General features: G+C 38.7%; 1 protein-coding gene across 4 annotated transcripts in view; it reads left to right on the plus strand.

Moving 5' to 3' along the window:
• The window catches only part of LOC129696097 (protein unc-13 homolog B-like), a 411098-nt gene that overhangs the window by 356861 nt on the left and 36665 nt on the right, over nucleotides 1-17572 (plus strand). For all 4 annotated transcript variants that reach the window (XM_055633576.1, XM_055633551.1, XM_055633558.1 and 1 more), the window contains one exon: nucleotides 254-377. In XM_055633576.1, coding sequence (XP_055489551.1) covers nucleotides 254-377 — 124 coding nt within the window. The remainder of the gene's footprint in view (nucleotides 1-253; nucleotides 378-17572) is intronic.

The raw sequence follows: 17572 nt of genomic DNA on the forward strand, positions 1-17572 counted from the left end.
TAAAGACTTGCCTGCTACAGCCAGTTGTAGAGCAACATTATCAGATTGTTCCTGAATTATCTAGAACTTCTGATAGGAAACGAGTAAAATTGAACAAAATCAAAACTTTAAACTTTTATAATAGAATTTTAAGAAATGTTTGAATACATTGTCAATCTTCAGGAAATTATTGAAAAAAATCAATCTCCTTTATGTAATGAATTGAAATTAGGTTATTTTATTTTCTCAAAAGAAATTTCCTTTTATTTTGTAGTTTGACATTATTTGCCAAAGTTTGTGAAAAGACAGTGTTAAAACGAGTACTCAAGGAACTGTGGAAAATTGTGGTAAACACCGTAGAAAGGACAATTGTTTTGCCTCCTCTAACTGATCAGTCGGTGAGTAGCTAAAATGTTGCCTGATTTTGCACAAGGTGTGGTCAAAGTTCCCTATAGTGTATATTTATGGATATGTCGATTTCAACAGAATAGTTACACAGACACAATCTAACCTGGTTAATAGTGCACATAGTCATTAACGCTCCACCGAGCCTCCTGCAGTATAACCTTCTACTTTCTTCTCTATCACAAGCTTATGTAAATAAACCTACATTATTCACCTCAACCAGCCCCCATTGTATCATGTTTTACAGTCTCTTATTTTGTATTTGATTAAATAATTTACAAACTTGGGTCGATTGTAATGTTTAATCACAGAATAGTATGGATTATAGTCTCTGTGGTTTATGCTGCTATTACAGTCTCTGGGGTACATCAACAACCTCTTGGGGCAATTTGTGTTAAAAAAAAATAGATAATGTAGCTGCTGAGCAATTTACATCAATAACACAAAAGGCTTGGTACAATTTGATTCTGCTATCTCAATCAGATGTCTTTGGTAGTTGTAATCAATCAATTTTAATGAATTTGTGTACTGCATTGAAATTCCAAAAGGCGGAAAGAACAGTATTCTACACAGTGGGTTGTATGCCAATACTCTTCGCAGCTGCTTCCATTTACTTGTATTGAAATAGTGCGTGGTTAAATCCTGATCATGATTGAATACTCATGGTTTATTCGCAGAAAGAAGACCATAACATAGTTATAATGTTGAATTGCACAGCAGCCTTTATAAACATGTGAATAATACATGTACCATTACATGTCAAATACTTGGTGGAATACAAGTCATTGCATTTCTGTAATGTGGACCTTTGTCACACTTTGTTTATTATTAAAAATTACATGATATACATTTTAGGAACCTCCCCAATTTGCGATCTTAATGAGACGCATCTATTCTCCTGTGTTGAATTTCCATTGATGGAGAGCTCCTTTGATGAGAGATGAAAAGGTTCACAATACAATGTTAATTTGATTCAGTTCATCATCCCTTGGAGAGCAATACTGTTTGTTTCTAGGTTGTCATCCATTTATATTTTAACTAATGTACAAGAGTGTGGGCAGCGAGGATCTTTATTCATCAGAATATAGAGGGAGAGAAGTATCCCCACCACAACTGGTCACTGAGCAAAGAGTTGAGTACAAGTTTCTGAAATGGGTCTTCTAAACTGTCCGGACGCTGATGTTAAGTTTGATGTAAATTGGACATTATTTAGTTTCCAAATGCATTCCAAGTAACAATATGATCAGAAAGCACTTTTAGATATTTTGGTGAAAATCTGGAAATCTTTTTCCCCCAAAAGTCTGTAACTGTTTTGAAATTTGTACTATTTTGAAAATTTCAAATTAGAAGGGGTGCCAAGAGGTTAAAGAAAGCCAAATAAAATAAGTTGAAGCATATATCACCCATGATATCATAGATTTACTGCGTAATCTTACTGGGGTGAATGATTTATTCCTGTGCCTTTTGATACTCAGAATTTTGCAGGGTGAGGTGAAAGCCTCAAAATGACTGTGTAATTTAAGTTATCTGCCTCTATCTTCCCTCGTGTGATAGTCTTGATATCATTATTAAAATTGTAGTATTGCATGACTTATTTATTTAATTCTGTTTCTATTGAGCAGGTGAATCCTGTGTTACACTGGCATTAAAAGTCAAAATTGCTCTCATGTAATTTGATCTGCTTGTCTATGCTTCTTTTCCCAGCTGTTAATTGGATTGCAGGTTAAAAGCAATTACTGAATTTCTAGATCAGGCAGTCCAGGTTGAACACCGATTTTCTGGCACTGATGGTCAGCCCCCTCCTATAATCTACACTATATTAGGAGAGCTCATTGAAATTCCCCGAGCAGCCACAGATGGAAATGTAAACTGAATGTGAATGGACTGATCTGCAGACCTATCCGTGGCTCTCACCGTCTTCCCAGCCCCTGGCAGTTTAGAGCCCAGCTTCCAACCCCACTCATGACCCGGCAAGGCGCACCAGCAAGCCCCTCGTATCCCACCTTGCGAGTTGGGAGTGGGGTTGGAAACCGGGCACTAAACAGGTCGGGGCGATGTAGAGAGCCTTAGATGGTTCTGCAAATCATTCCATTCACATTCAGTTTACATTTTATATTTGTTTTATTTAAGTTTCTGGCACTCCACGGTGCTTTAGATACATGGGAGGGGTGTCATTAGTATTCTGTAGGTACGAAAAAAAGTATAATTCAGAAAGGCTCTGGAAAAGAGGATGTTGGAAAATTAGTGTGCAATCCGTATTGGCATCCCTGAATTCTCACTCTAGACTATCAGTGGTTTTTCCCAGTTCTTGAATAATGACACCAAATGGTGCTCAGATCCATTGAATTATGTTGGCTACACCTTGGTTATGAATTTAAGTTTCATAGGAGATAGGATAGGATTATTTTTTGTTGAATGACAATAAATTAAAATTAGCAGTCTTTTAATATTAACACAAAGAAAAATGGATCTATTGAGAGAAAATTAGTAGTATTTAGAAAAAATCTTTATTCAAATAACTAATCTATTTTTGAAATGCCCTCCAATAAATGTCTTCAAATGTTAATCTGCTGCAAGATTATACCACCAATTTGTACTCTGTACATTGTTTTATGACTTATAATGGACTGTTGTAGCTTGTTTATTTTATTTCACTGATTTAATATACTTAACTGAGCAGATAAAAATAAGACCATTCAAAAAACATACATTATCCCTTTCCCCTGTTCTTCCATCAGAGAACAAATAATCCTCTAGCTATGACATTTTTGTAGCGTATTGAATTGATAATGAGATTTATTGAAATATTGCTCCATGGATGGTAATTCGACTGAAATGTTGACGGGAATTCAATGTTTACAGTCCACATGACCCAATCTAATTATAAAGTCATAACCCTAGGGTGCCCATGTAGCAAATTGCTCGTAATTATAAGGTGTGCCTGCAATTATTTCTTAATTATATAATGTGAAAAATGCATAGTGATTGAAAAGGTATTTGTTGAGACTTTTTTGGTCTCAAAACAAGCAGCAAGCATAGTAGAATAACTATTGATAGTAGAATAACTTGAAGCTGTTCTGCACAAGCCTTGGACCCATAACTAAATTCAAGTGCCTATTCTTCAGGTGTTGAGGAAGCTACTGAAAACTGAAATGAAAAGGGAAAATCATTTCTGTTTCATTATTCAAATGCTAAAAATATTCCGCAGGTTATGCAGTTTCTGTGAAGAGAGAGGCAGTATTAACAAATTAGGTCAATGAACCTCCCTCAAAGCACCTCTCCCATACCTCCCTCTTATACTCTCCCACCTTCCCCTTCTTTGTAACATAACATGTTTGCTTTCTATTTCATTGTATTGATGAAAGGTCAATGATCTGACAATGTATCTGTGTTCTCTATCAACTGTTACTGCCTTAAGTATTTTTTATTTCAATTTCACCTTGTGTTGTGTATATATCTGCATATATTCATAAAAGCGTTCGGTCATCAACCACATAGGTATCTAAGAAATTCTCCATTCAACTGACATTGCGACACTTAAGGCTACAGCCTTCCAGAAAATTCCCAGATATGGCAAAATGGAATAAAATTAGAAAGTGCTAGAAGCAACTAGAGGGTTTGATGAAGGGTTTGAAATTTGAAACGTTGACTATCTCTTTTCAAGGATGCCGCTTGCCTTGCTGAGTGTGTCTAGCAATTTCAGTTTTTCATTTGGGTTTCTAACATTTGTTTTTTTTAATTTCCATAGTAACAGGCAGGGTATATTACCACCCCCCCCAAATGAGCAGGAGTGGGTTTTGTGGTGCATTGTCTCAGTTGTATTGCTGATAAGATTCTAGCCTCAAATTTCAATTCCTGCCTGATTCCCAGAACCTTTTACTTCCTTTTAGTCTAAATACCCATCTATTTCAAACTTGAATATATGACACAATGGCTCAGCTGGTAGAGCTGCTGCCTGACAACACCAGAGACCTAGGATCTGTCCTGACCTCGGGGCCTGTCCGTGTGGAGTTTGCATGTTCTTTCTGTGACTGCCTGGGTTTCCTCTGGCTGCTCTGGTTTCATTCCACATCCCAAAGATAATTGGGTTTATAGGTTGGTCTTTGTAAATTGCCTGGAATATGTTGGGAATGGATGCAAAGCTGGGATAACAAAGAATAAGGGTGAACAGGTGATCAATGTTCAGCATGGACAATAGGCTGAAGGACCTGTTTCCATCTTTCAATTATCCTCTGGCTCTCTGACTAAGAGCATCCCAAAGATTTATGATACCCTAATAAAAGGTTCCTCCTCCTTTCCATCATAAATGGCCAATACTTTATTCAGAAACTATGTCTTTGTGTTTGAGAGGAATCATTTTCTCAGCCTCTATCCTGTCTATTCCCTATAGAATTTTATACATTACATTGAGATTATCACTCATTTTAAAATACTCTAATAGGAATAAGCCTAGCCTGCCCAATTGCACCCTTAATCCCAGAAATCACTTTACTGAACCTTCTCTAAACTGGTTCTGTTGCAAGTATATCCCTCCTTAACTAAAGAGCTGAACATTGCATGCAGTCCTCCAGATGCAGTTCCAGCAATTTCCCAACTGTTGAACCACATCACTTGCCTTCTGAATTATCAGTAGTACCAGCACATTAACAGCCCATGTGTATTTTGACATCAATATATCCATACCATTCCGTATTATCGCTCATCATTAAACAATCTTTATATTCTTTCTCCTGATGTGCAAAATTAGATTACACATTATTATCCATCCACTCAAAATATCTACATTTAGTTTTGCAGATTCTTTAACTCGGCTTCACCATATTTTCCATCCTTGTTTTGCATCAGGTTTGGCTACAGTGGTCAATCTTTTCAACTGAGTTATTAATATAGATGGCAAATAGTAGTGACTTCAGCAGTGATCGTTGTGCACCCCACTAGAGAGAGCTTATCAACTGAACATTATTCATTCATCACAAATACCACCAACAGGAAATAATTCTTTGCTGGCCAATTAATCAGCCTCCTCATCATGAGCTCTTGTGCAATGCCCTTTTATATGGCATCATCATCGATGGCTTTTGGAAATCCAAGTGCATTACTGGCTCCTGGTTCTGTTCCTTGACAGTTACATCATCAAAGGTCATTAATAAATTTGCCAAACACGATTTCCTGTTCATAAATCCATGTGGCCTCTACTTTATTATTTTATGACTTTTCACATATCCTGCTTCTACTTCCTTAAAAATAGATTCCATTATTTTCCCAACAACAGATGTTTGGTTGACATGCACATGGTTCCTGCTTTCTGTCACCCTCTTTTCTTGAGTAGGACCCTCACATTTACATTTGACAATCAACCAACACTTGAAAGATCATCACCAGTGCAGCCATTCTTTAAGAGCTTTGGAGGGGGGTGTTGATGGTCGAGGAAAAAGTGAGGAAAATAAAATGGGATTAGTGTAAGGGATTGCAGGAACACACAGCCCCACAGCCCAGTGAATGAAAAGAAAGCATAAGAACCAGACCCCGGCAAGTTAGAAGGGAGTGCAGGAAGCAGATCCCTTTTGAGCGAGAAGGGAGTGTGAGAACTGGGATCCCAGTGTGCGGGAAGGGAGCATACGGACAAGAACCGTTGAATTGGAAGAAAATAGAGCAACTGGGATCCCAGTGAATCAAAATGGAACATGACAAATCTTACCTGTCAGGATTTCTGAATAGATGGATAGCAGATAATCAGAACTTTACGGTATTTTTGTTGTAAATTGTCAAACATTTCCTTAATATTTACAAAGTCACAAATGCAATACCTATATACACCCTATATTGGGAGCTCCTACATGTATTATGGAATGAGCATTGTGTGGTTTGCAACCAGGTTACTCACCAAGGGAGTTTTTATCTCAGTTATCTAACTGTGGAAAGGCTATTTTGGTTAATCATAAAGGTATATATATATATATGTATGTATTTTCCTTTCTCTTGATTAATTCCTCCCCATATATCACTGACTTACTTGACTTTGCTGCCAGTTGCCCTTACCTCAATTATTTTATTTAAGTGGTTTCTATTTTCTGTGGGGTTAAAATGAATGTCAGCAGGATAGTTGGTGAGCCATACAAATTTAGTCAAGTGCACAACATGTTTTTGAAACCATGATGCCACAGTAACACAGCTAATAGAGCTGTAGCCTCCCAGCTCCAGAGACATATGTGCCCTCGAGACTGCGTGGGATTTCTCTGGCTGTTCTACTTTCCTTCCACATTCATAAAATGTGCAGGTTTTATAGGTCACTGTAAATTGTCATTGTAGAGATGTCACAGAATTTGAGGGGGTGTGGATTAGAGTAGGATGAATGTAAAAGGACGTGAGCTGACGGGGTTGTTTCCATGCTGTATTATTCTATGCTTTGGAGATTGTAATGATGGTCATTAAATATGGAAATCCAGAGGAAACTGCAAACCCATGTTCCTTATTCCTTCATATATTACATCATGGAATCTTTATTATTCACATACCAAAATACTGACTTTGTGTGAACTTCCAATTATATTGTGTGTAAAAATGCCTAAAAATATTGTTTCATTCTGTGCTGTAAAACTGAATTTTTCATCCCGTGAAAACCCATTCATATTGCTGAATAGCCATTGTGATCTTGAAAAATTAATGTTTGAAGTGATATGTGATTCTTTGCATTCTTTAAATGTTTAAAAAAATCAATTACATTTTTTTTTTTTAATTCTTCCTTAATTTTAAGTATTTATCCATATTTTTGTTTGGCTCTCCTAATTTCCTTTGAAATGATCAGTATGCTATAACATTGCTTTCCTTTGTAAGAGCACCCTTAATCTGATTTACCACTCGATTTTCTTGATGGGTTTACTGTTGTTGGATGCCATAGATTACTCACAAATAATACTGAAGTCAGGTCAGATCAGAATAAGGGAAACTTGGGTCACTGAATCCACTAAACCTTTGTGGGTGACTTTTTTGACGTTGAGTCAACATCTGTTTCTTTGCCTTTGACTACAAAATTCATGCTGTTAATCTTATTCTCACTATTTAAATATTCTGTCAGTTTCTTAATTGACCAAGCTGCTCTGATGGTTGGATGGTGATCTGGCACAGGAGTGTTGGTTGTTTTTTCCTTTCGCTAAGACTGGTTATATCATCCCCAATGGTACTGAAGAGTAACTGAACTTGGATATTCCAGTAGACAAGAAAGCAAATACAAAATATTTAAGGATATTTTAAAATGAATTCATGATGTGGTTACGCTCAATTTTATCTATGATCGTATATAATCAGAAAATACTGATAGATTGACTGATGATTGTTTTTTTAATTGCTGTACTGACTGGTTCTTACAGATGATTGTAAGTATGATATTGCTTATTTGTCCTTGTCTGGATGTGTTGGTAGCATTGTATACCTGCTATTGTTATGTTATATGTGGTGACATTTGAAATGCAGCTTGCTCGATGTTTGGTTAGAATTCTAATCTAATTATTTAATTAATTAATCACAATTGTTGAGATCAATAAATTTTGTGACAGTGAGAGAATAAAGGGATATGGGAATATGATGGTAAAGTGCAGATTAATTGCAAGTTTGGCTCTAATGCTATTGATTTAGCAAAGGAGGCCCAAAGAGCCTCTTGCCCTGTCCGGTGCCTTATATTATTTAGCGGTAGAAATTCATCTTTGATTGTTTTTGCTAAAATTGCACTATGTTATTGGCTACCTATTGAAATCCTCTCTTGCTAATAATGCCTTTGATTTATTATTGTCAAGAATCAAAGATACATTTCTGTCTTTTAATGCTTTAGTTTGTTGAAAGGAGTTTTAAATGCTTGGTGTTGTGATATGTGTTTGTTTACATGGAGCTCCATTGACAGCCTGCTTCTCTAGTAATACTAGATAGCTTGCTTTCCTCAAATGAGGATGTTGTCTTCCTCATTTCTCAACATGTGTGTGATTTCATTTGGTTTAAACAAGGTATGGGGCCACTACTTTTTCTGCAGTGTGAAATGATGAATTCTTAAACATTTAATATGATGCTATTCAGTTTTATTTAACCTTTTTACTTCAACATAGCTGCAGGCCAATCAGCATGGTCATGGAAGCTAAGCAAGTTGTGCACCTTGACATCAAAATTGCTTTAAATCTACATCTCAGTGTTGGTGTTTTGTCCATATACAAATTTACTTTCTAATTTATATATTGCTATTTGGATAATTAGAAATAGGATTTAGGTTAAAAAAAAGGAAAGGTTGAGTGAAGGTCAGGCAACTTTCTGCTCCACTTAGCCTCCACTGGAAAGTTGATGCAAGTCTTATTAAGTGCATTGGAAACAGAAAATGGGGTCTTGAGAACATGGATCAATTCAGCACAGGAACACGCACTTCGGACCACAATGTACAGTGCCCTCCACAATCTTTGGGACAAAGACCCATCATTTATTTATTTGCCTCTGCACTCCACAATTTGAGATTTGTAATAGAAAAAAATCTTATTTCTATAACTTTCTACCACACTACTTTGGTAGTTTAGGGGACTTTCTTTTGTTCTTTTTCAATCTATCTTTTCACTTTCTACTTTTTTCCCTTCTTGTTTTCTTCTTTTCTTTTTTCATTTTCATAGTTTAGGTTATAAGGTTAAAAATGAAGCTTTACAATAATTGTATAATTTTAGGTGCCGAATGTTTTATCTTTGTACAATTGCTTCTAATAATAATAATAATAATAATAATAAAATAAATAAAATAATAAAATTTAAAAAAAAAGAAGATAATCACATGTGGTCAAAGTGCACATTGTCAGATTTTAATAAAGGCCATTTTCCTTCATTTTGGTTTCATCATGTAGAGATTATAGCAGTGTTTATACATAGTCCCCCATTTCAGGGCACCGTAATGTTTGGGACACAGCAATGTTATTTAAATGAAAGTAGTCATGTTTAGTATTTTGTTGCATATCCTTTGCATGCAATGACTGCTTGAAGTCTGCGATTCATGGACATCACCAGTTGCTGTGTGTCTTCTCTGGTGATGCTCTGCCAGGCCTGTATTGCAGCCATCTTTAGCTTATGCTTGTTTTGGGGGCAAGTCCCCTTCAGTTTTCTCTTCAGCACATAAAAGGCATGCTCAATTGTGTTCAAATTGGGCGATTGACTTGGCCACTCAAATTTACCATTGTTTAGCTTTGAAAAACTCCTTTGTTGCTTTAGCAGTATGTTTGGGATCAGAGGATTATTGGGACACAGCTACTAGCCTTGGAGGGTATCTACCACACACGGTGCCTCAGGAAGGCCGACAGCATCCATAAAGACTCCTCACACCCTTGTAACGGACTGTTCGAACTACTTCCCTCCGGCAGACGTTACAAGGCCTTCTACGCCCGAACCTCCAGACTCAAAAACAGCTTTATTCCCAGAGCTATAGCGGCTCTGAACCGGCCCTGCTAAGTGCCCCCCATCCCCCCTGGACTGTCTCCCTCGGATGGTCACGTCACACAGCTTATTTATTTATTTTACTTCTCTTTTACATCGGTTGGAAGCTGCATACTAAATCTCGTTGCACTGATGTGCAATGACAATAAAATATATTATTATTATTATTATTATTATTATTATTATTATTATTATTATTATTGGCTTGCTGTAGAGTGAACTGCCGACCAATGAGTTTTGAGGCTTGAACTTGAGCAGATAGAATGTGTCTATACACTTCAGAATTCATTATGTTACTACCATCAGCAACTGTATCATCAATGAAGATAGGTGAGCCAGTATCTTTAGCAGCCATACATGCCCAGGATCTTGGGCAGTTCCTTCCCTCCTCCATATTTTGCTCTTGCCATTACTCTGATATAAGTTAATCTTTGTCTCATCTGTCCACAAGACCTTTTTCCAGAACTATGGTTGCTCTTTTAAGTACTTCTTGGCAAACTGTAACCTGGCCATCCTATTTTTGCAGCTAACCAGTGGTTTGCATCTTGCAATGCAGCCTCTGTATTTCTGTTCATGAAGTCTTCTGTGGACAGTGGTCATTGACAAATCCACACCTGACTTCTGAAGAGTTTTTCTGATCTGTCGGACAGGTGTTTGGGGATTTTCCTTTATTATAGAGAGAATTCTTCTGTCATCAGCTGTGGAGGTCATCCTTGGTCTGCCAGTCCCTTGGCAATTCGTAAGCTCACCCGTGCTCTCTTTCTTCTTAATGATGTTCCAAACATCATTTTGGGAAGCCTAAGATTTGGTTGATGTCTCGGACAGTTTTATTCTTGTTTACCAGTTTCATAATGGCTTCTTTGACGTTCATTGGCACAACTTTGGTCCTTGTGTTGATAAACAGCAATAAAAGTTTCCAAAGATGATGGAAAGACTGGAGGAAAGACTAGGTGCTGAGAGCTCTCTTAGACCTGCATTAAGGAGGCAATTAAACACACTTAAGTAATTACAAGCACCCGTGAAGCCATGTGTCCCAAACATTATGGTGCCTGGAATGGTGGGACTATGTATAAACACAGCTGTAATTTCTACATACTGAAACCAAAATGTATAAAAATGGCCTTTATTAAAAACTGACAATGTGCACTTTAACCGCACAAGATTTTTTCTGTTACAAATCTCAAATTGTGGAGTACACATGCAAATAAATAAATGACGGGTCTTTGTCCCAAACATTATGTGCCGATCATAATGCTCTTAATGTCCTATGTCTGAACATGATCCATATCCTTGTACTGATCTAAAAGCCTCTTAAAAACCGAGAAGGTAAAGCAAATAATTTTTTAATACCTGGAATTACACAACATTCTGTTCCACTCAAGCTCACTTCTGACCTCCTTAACATGTTCTTATTTACTCATGTGGCTCCCACCGTGGCAATCTGAGAAAATAAGCCAGTTCTCTCCATTGTAATAAAGCCCTTCTCAACCACAGTCTCTTCCATTGTGCAAATGCCGTCATTTGGAAGATTGATGTCGGATGAAAAGAATGAAAATAAAGTAAAAGTAATTACTTCTGCCATTCTGAAACATGGATATTTTATTAGGAGAAGACCAAATTTGTTTACTTTAGTTTAGAGATACAGCGTGGAAACAGGCCCTTCAGCCCACCGAGTCTGCGCTGACCAGTGATCACCAAACACTAACACTCTCTTACACACACTAGGGCCAATTTTACAATTTTGCCAAGCCAATTAACCTATAAACCTGTACGTCTTTGAACTGTGGGAGGAAATCGGAGCTCCTGAGAAAACCGATGCAGGACATGGGGAGAAGGTTCAAACTCCATACACACAGCACACATAGTCAGGATTGAACCTGGATCTCTGGCACTCTGAGGCAGCAACTCTACTGCTGCGCCACTGTGCCGCCCAAATGTTTAAAACAAAACATATAGACTGACTTTTATAATTTAATTCTCTTTGAAAAATTGTTTTGTTGTAACTTTACAACACAGGAGTTAGCTTGCACTGGGAATATTGTGTGTAGTTCGCATCACCACACTGTAGGAGGGAAGTGATTACGCTGGAAAGAGTGCAGAGGAGATTCACCAGGATGGGGCCTGGATTGGAGGGCTTTAACTATGAGTAAAGATTTCAAGGCTGGGAGTGTTTTCTCTGGAGCATAGAAAGCTGATGGGTGATCTGGTAGGAGGATATAAGATTAAGAGGCATAGTCACAGAAGATTTTCAAAATCTTTTCCCCGTAGCCAGGGCAGCAAAAACAAGAAGGTATAGGTTTAAGGTGAGTGGCATGCGTTTTAAAGGGAATCCTTTTACAGGGATTGGTTCATAATTTGGAGAAAAAAGAAATTACAGATGCTGGAATCCTGAGCAAAAAAACAAAATACTGGAGGAACTCAGTTGGTCAGGCAGCATCAGTGGAGGACTGAAGAAAGGTCCCGAGTCAAACTGACCATTCCCTCCACATGCTGCCTAACGCAATGAGTTCCTCCAGCATTTTGTTGTTGTGGTTAGTAACTAGGTGCTGGGTTAATTGACTACTGTACATTGCTCAATGTAGGTGGGTAGCAGGAAAATTGTGGGTTTGCAGTAGGAAATGGGCAGGACGATCTGAGTGATCATAACTTGATAACAGGATGGCACAGCGGTAGAGTTGCTGCCTCACAACGCCAGAGACCCGCGTTTGATCCTGACCACAGGTACTGTCTGTACAGAGTTTGTGGGCTTCCCCTGTGACCACGTGGGTTTTCTCCTGGTGTTCCAGTTTCCTCCCACACTCCAAAAACATACAGGTTTGTAGTGTGTTGGAAGGAACTGCAGATGCTGGTTTACATTGTGGACACAAAATGCTGGAGTAACTCAGCAGGGCAGTCAGCATCTCTGGATAGAAGGAATGGGTGATGTTTCAGGTCGAGACCCTTCAGACTGAGAGTCGGGAGAGGGAGACAGAGAAAAAGAATGTAACATGTGGAAATGAGACATCAAAGGAGACGAAGATCAAGAAAAATAGACAATAGGTGCAGAAGTAGGCCATTCAGCTCTTCGAGCCAGCACCGCCATTCAATGTGATCATGGTTGATCATCCACAATCAGTACCCCGTTCCTGCCTTCTCCCCATATCTGTAAGAGCTCTGTTTAACTCTCTCTTGAAAGCATCCAAATTGGCCTCCACTGCCTTCTGAGGCAGAGAATTCCACAGATTCACAATTCCCTGGGTGAAAAAGATTTTCCTCATCTCCGTTCTAAATGGCCTGCCCCTTATTCTTAAACTGTGGCCCCTGGTTCTGGACTCCCCCAACATCGGGAACATGTTTCCTGATGTCGAATATATCATTGTTAGCTTGGGGAAGGTGACAACGAAGCATATAAAGATTAACATTTAGTCAAGGGGACAGTCAGGTCGGTAACTAGGATGGGGGAGGATGGAGAGAGAGGGAAAGCAAGGGTTACGAAGTTAGAGAAGTTGATATTGTAGTTGGCTTCAGTTAAACATTGTAAATTGTCCTTAGTGTGACGGATAGTGTTAGTATACAGAATGCTCACTTTGGTGCGGAATTAGTGGGCCAAAGGGCCTGCTTCCACGCTATATCTCTAAAGTGTAAAGATGGCATTACACATTTAGACTGAGTAAGAAATTTAGCCATTGGCTAAACTAAATCAGAAAAAGGTAAAATGATAGATGTGAACTGTCAGACATTAAATAAATGTTTGATAATTCTCAAAAAACATATTTTCTTGAAAAATGATTGATGTGTTACTTTCTAAAGAACGTAAAGCTAGATTGGAGTTGAATAGAAAGACGCACGACAATGCAAAGATTAATGGTAGACTAGCAGATTGGGGGCATTTGAAAAAAAGGACAACTAAAGCAAAAGACCAGAGTGAGCTAACAATATATACCAAAGAAACTAAGTAGAATTTGGAGTCAAGGACAAGTATGAGTTATAAGGTGAGGTTGAACAAACTTGAATTGTTTTATCTGGAGCATCGAAGGCTGAGGGGAGACCTGATAGAAGTTTATAAAATAATGAAAAGCATAGACAGTTAGCACCTTTTTCCCAGGGTGAAAATGTCAATGACAAGAGGGCATAGCTTAAAATGAGAGGGGCAAAGTTCAAAGGAGACGTGTGGGATTATTTACACAGAGCGCTCGGTGCTTCGAATGCTCTGCTGGGGATGATGGTGGATAGTGGCATTTAAAAGTGTTTCCAATAGGTATGTGAAGGCATGCAGGGAATGGACAGATATTGGTCACGAGCAAGCAGATGAGATTAATTTAACGTGGCATCTTGCATGGCAATGACATAGTTTCTGTGCTGCAATGTTCTATGTTCTAAGTTCTTGACAAACTGAGGAGAGAAAAGGCTGTCAAGTTGTCTGAACATGATGGCCAATAACTCTGGATGCTACAAAGTAGAGGCCGGATATATTGTTTGTGGTCATAAAATTCTCTCAATTCTACTCACAGTGGACTAAAATGTAACAGCCCAACTGGGATTATAAAAGCAGAAATCAAACTAAATGCCAGTTAACTGACCATCTGTCATTGGGCAAATATTCAAATCCATCAGTCGGGAAGTAGTAGGAGGACATCATAAAATAATAATATAGTCAAGCAGTTTCAATTCAATTCAATTCAACTTTAATGTCATCGCACAAATACAAGTATGAGTACAACGAAATGCAGTTTTGCTTCAGTCCGTAGTAGTTGTACATAAGGAAAAAAGATATAGAAAGAGAGAAGATACAGAATAATCAAGAAATACAGAATAATTAAACAATGGGGACGGAGGGACCAGAGAAATCTATCGGCGGGACTCCGAGTTCAGCAATGTGATTGTGTTGTCCTCTCCACATCCACTCTATCCAGGCTTTTCACTATTCAGTAAGTTTCAATGAGGTCCCCCCACATCCTTCTAAATTCCAGCAAGTAGAGGCCCAGTGCCGTCATACGCTCGCTCATCAGCTTTAAATTTTGAAAACATTTATGAAGTTGATAATGTTTTAGATAAAATTCTATCAGAGTGCATAAAAATGTTACACAGTGGAATTACTAGCACGATTGATTGCAAAAATCGATTTATTATGAATTCACTATCATATTTGTAAAGGTTTGTCAGCTTTTCCAAATTATATATAACGAAGGTCTTCCTTCCTACATTCTCAACTATTACTAGTTTTCATAATTTCCCATTTCCTAATGATCAGCAGTCATGGACCAGATTATGAAACTTGTTCATGCTGAAAGATTAATTTCCGTGCAAGATTCTATGACCAGCTGTTATTACAACAATCAAACAGTGCAAGCAGGAAGAATGAGCCAAGCCTCAATAAAACAGATTGTTCCACTGTGATCATTAGTGAAAACCAGTCCTGTTCTACATCCTCCTAACATTTCACAAATGAAACTGAAAACTTTGCATCCTCAAGCCTATTTATTTGATACATTTATCAAATATATTTAATATTGATGTTTGTTTTAGGTTGCATCTTGAATATATATTTTATTTTTTAATGGGTAGGTATCAAACACATCAGGTAATTTTCAATTACTGTTTTCAATTTAATTGCATTGAAGTAGTTAATAGTTTTTGAATAAATGGCTTCATTTTAATTGGACTGTTGATCCAGAAGACAAGTGCCTGTTGCGGTACTTGCTTGTGCTATTCTTTACAATTAATTTTCTACAAAGATTAGTCCAGTTTAAAAATTGTGGAAAAAAAGCACAATGGCTGTGCATGTTACGATTCCAGTGTTAATCACAGCAGAGTGGAAGAATAGATGTACTGGCCCAGTCAAGATATTGTATGGACAAATATCCAAGATCCATTTATTTTCCCATTAGCATCCAATCATATCTTATCTGTGAGCAAAGCTGAGATTGTCCATCCTCCTTTTCATCTCTACCCTGGTTCACACCCTTGGGCACAGTGGCGCAGCGGTAGAGACATTTTAGGTGACTGCAGGAGACCATGCAGTCGCCACATGGCCGCGGGTGGTTGCTGGGGAGTTGCCTTCATGGTCGTGAGGAGTTCCCGCATTCTGGGAACTTGTCGCAGCCTCATTATGGTCGCTGTGAATTTTTCAACATGTCAAAATTTGTGGCGACTAGAATGAAGCCGCCATGGAGAGTAGCGAGAATTCTCGTGCTGTCAGTGTGTCGCCGTGAGGTCCTAGTGGGTTGCCAGAAGGTTGAAGGTGCTCGTAGGTTGTAGCTGGTGCTGACCGGTGAATTTCATTGGCTCATTGGGAAAAAAAACATAAGCAGTAGTTTTCAGAACCAAGGATAACCGACCGGTAATGTTAATGTCCGCCGAGCTTCACAGCCACGTATCTCTGGCTTCTTAAAAGTTGTCTCCACTCCTTCCCCCCCTTCTCCCCCCTTGTCCCCCCTCCTCTTTAAAAGGACTGAGCGTACACTGTGCTTTAGCCATCTTAATTACAGAACCAACCTTCCTTTTCCTCGCAGTTTGTGTCTGTATCACCTTGGCTTTGCACCATGTGAATTTCACTCAGACAGCGCTCCCCCCGCTTGCCCTGTCCCCCGCCTGCATATCGAGCTGGTGAAGGAAGCGATGTGTGTGTGTGTGTTTGTGTTCCACTCTGACAGTTGCAGTTCCAGTTGCCGGTTTTTCATGCGATTGCCGGCAACTTGACAGTCACCTGCAGTCGCCTGAAAAATCGCCTAGTGGGACAGGCCCTTAAGGGTGCTGTCTGTACGGAGCCCTTTGTGAGTTTTCTCCTAGATCTTTGATTTCCTCCCACACTCCAAAGACGTACAGGTATGTAGGTTAATTGGCTTGGTATAAGTGTAAATTGTTCCTCGTGTATGTAGGGTAGTGTTATTGTGCGGGGATTGCTGGTCAGCGCGGTTCGGTGGGCCGAAGTATCGGTTTATGCGCTGTTTCTCTAAACTAAACTAAATTAATCTGCAGAAAATGGTCAGATCTAGTACTGAGGCAATAAAGTAATGCACATCTTAGCTGGAATTCTTAATATCAACGTGGGTTTCCGAGACAAAAAAAACAAGCTGCCGGCCAGGCAGCATCTGGGGAGGGAAACTGACAGATGATGTTTCTGTTCTGGATCCTGCAGACAGAAGTGGGGAAGAGAAATCTGGAAAAGAGAGAGCCTCGTCACCTACTTCATCAGTCTAAAGAAGGGACCCGATCTGAAAATGATTCAATGGTTTCTTTATCACATATATCAAGGTGTGGTGAAACACAATTTTTGCATGCAGCTCAGCAAGGCTATCACCAGACATAAGCATAATCCTAAAGTCATCTTATCCATTGTTTTGCACAGATGCTGCTTGTCCCGCGGGAAGCTCCATCTGCACATTTTTGGTATCAGCAGTCTTTTATGTCCCAAGATGCCCATCAAAGCTAGATCCATTTGCCCTTGTTTAATCCTATAACTCTCTAAATCTTTCCCATTTATGTTCCTATCCAAATGTTTTAAATGTTATTATTGTGTGCTGGCCTTTATAAATCAGAGCATTGAGTATAGAAGTTGGGATGTAATGTTAAAATTGTACAAGGCATTGGTGAGGCCAATTCTGGAGTATGGTGTACAATTTTGGTTGCCTAATTATAGGAAGGATGTCAACAAAATAGAGAGAGTACAGAGGAGATTTACTAGAATGTTGCCTGGGTTTCAGCAACTAAGTTACAGAGAAAGGTTGAACAAGTTAGGGCTTTATTCTTTGGAGCGCAGAAGG

The sequence above is a fragment of the Leucoraja erinacea genome, chromosome 1, assembly GCF_028641065.1.
Source record: "Leucoraja erinacea ecotype New England chromosome 1, Leri_hhj_1, whole genome shotgun sequence".
In the NCBI taxonomy this organism is placed as follows: Eukaryota; Metazoa; Chordata; class Chondrichthyes; order Rajiformes; family Rajidae; genus Leucoraja; species Leucoraja erinaceus.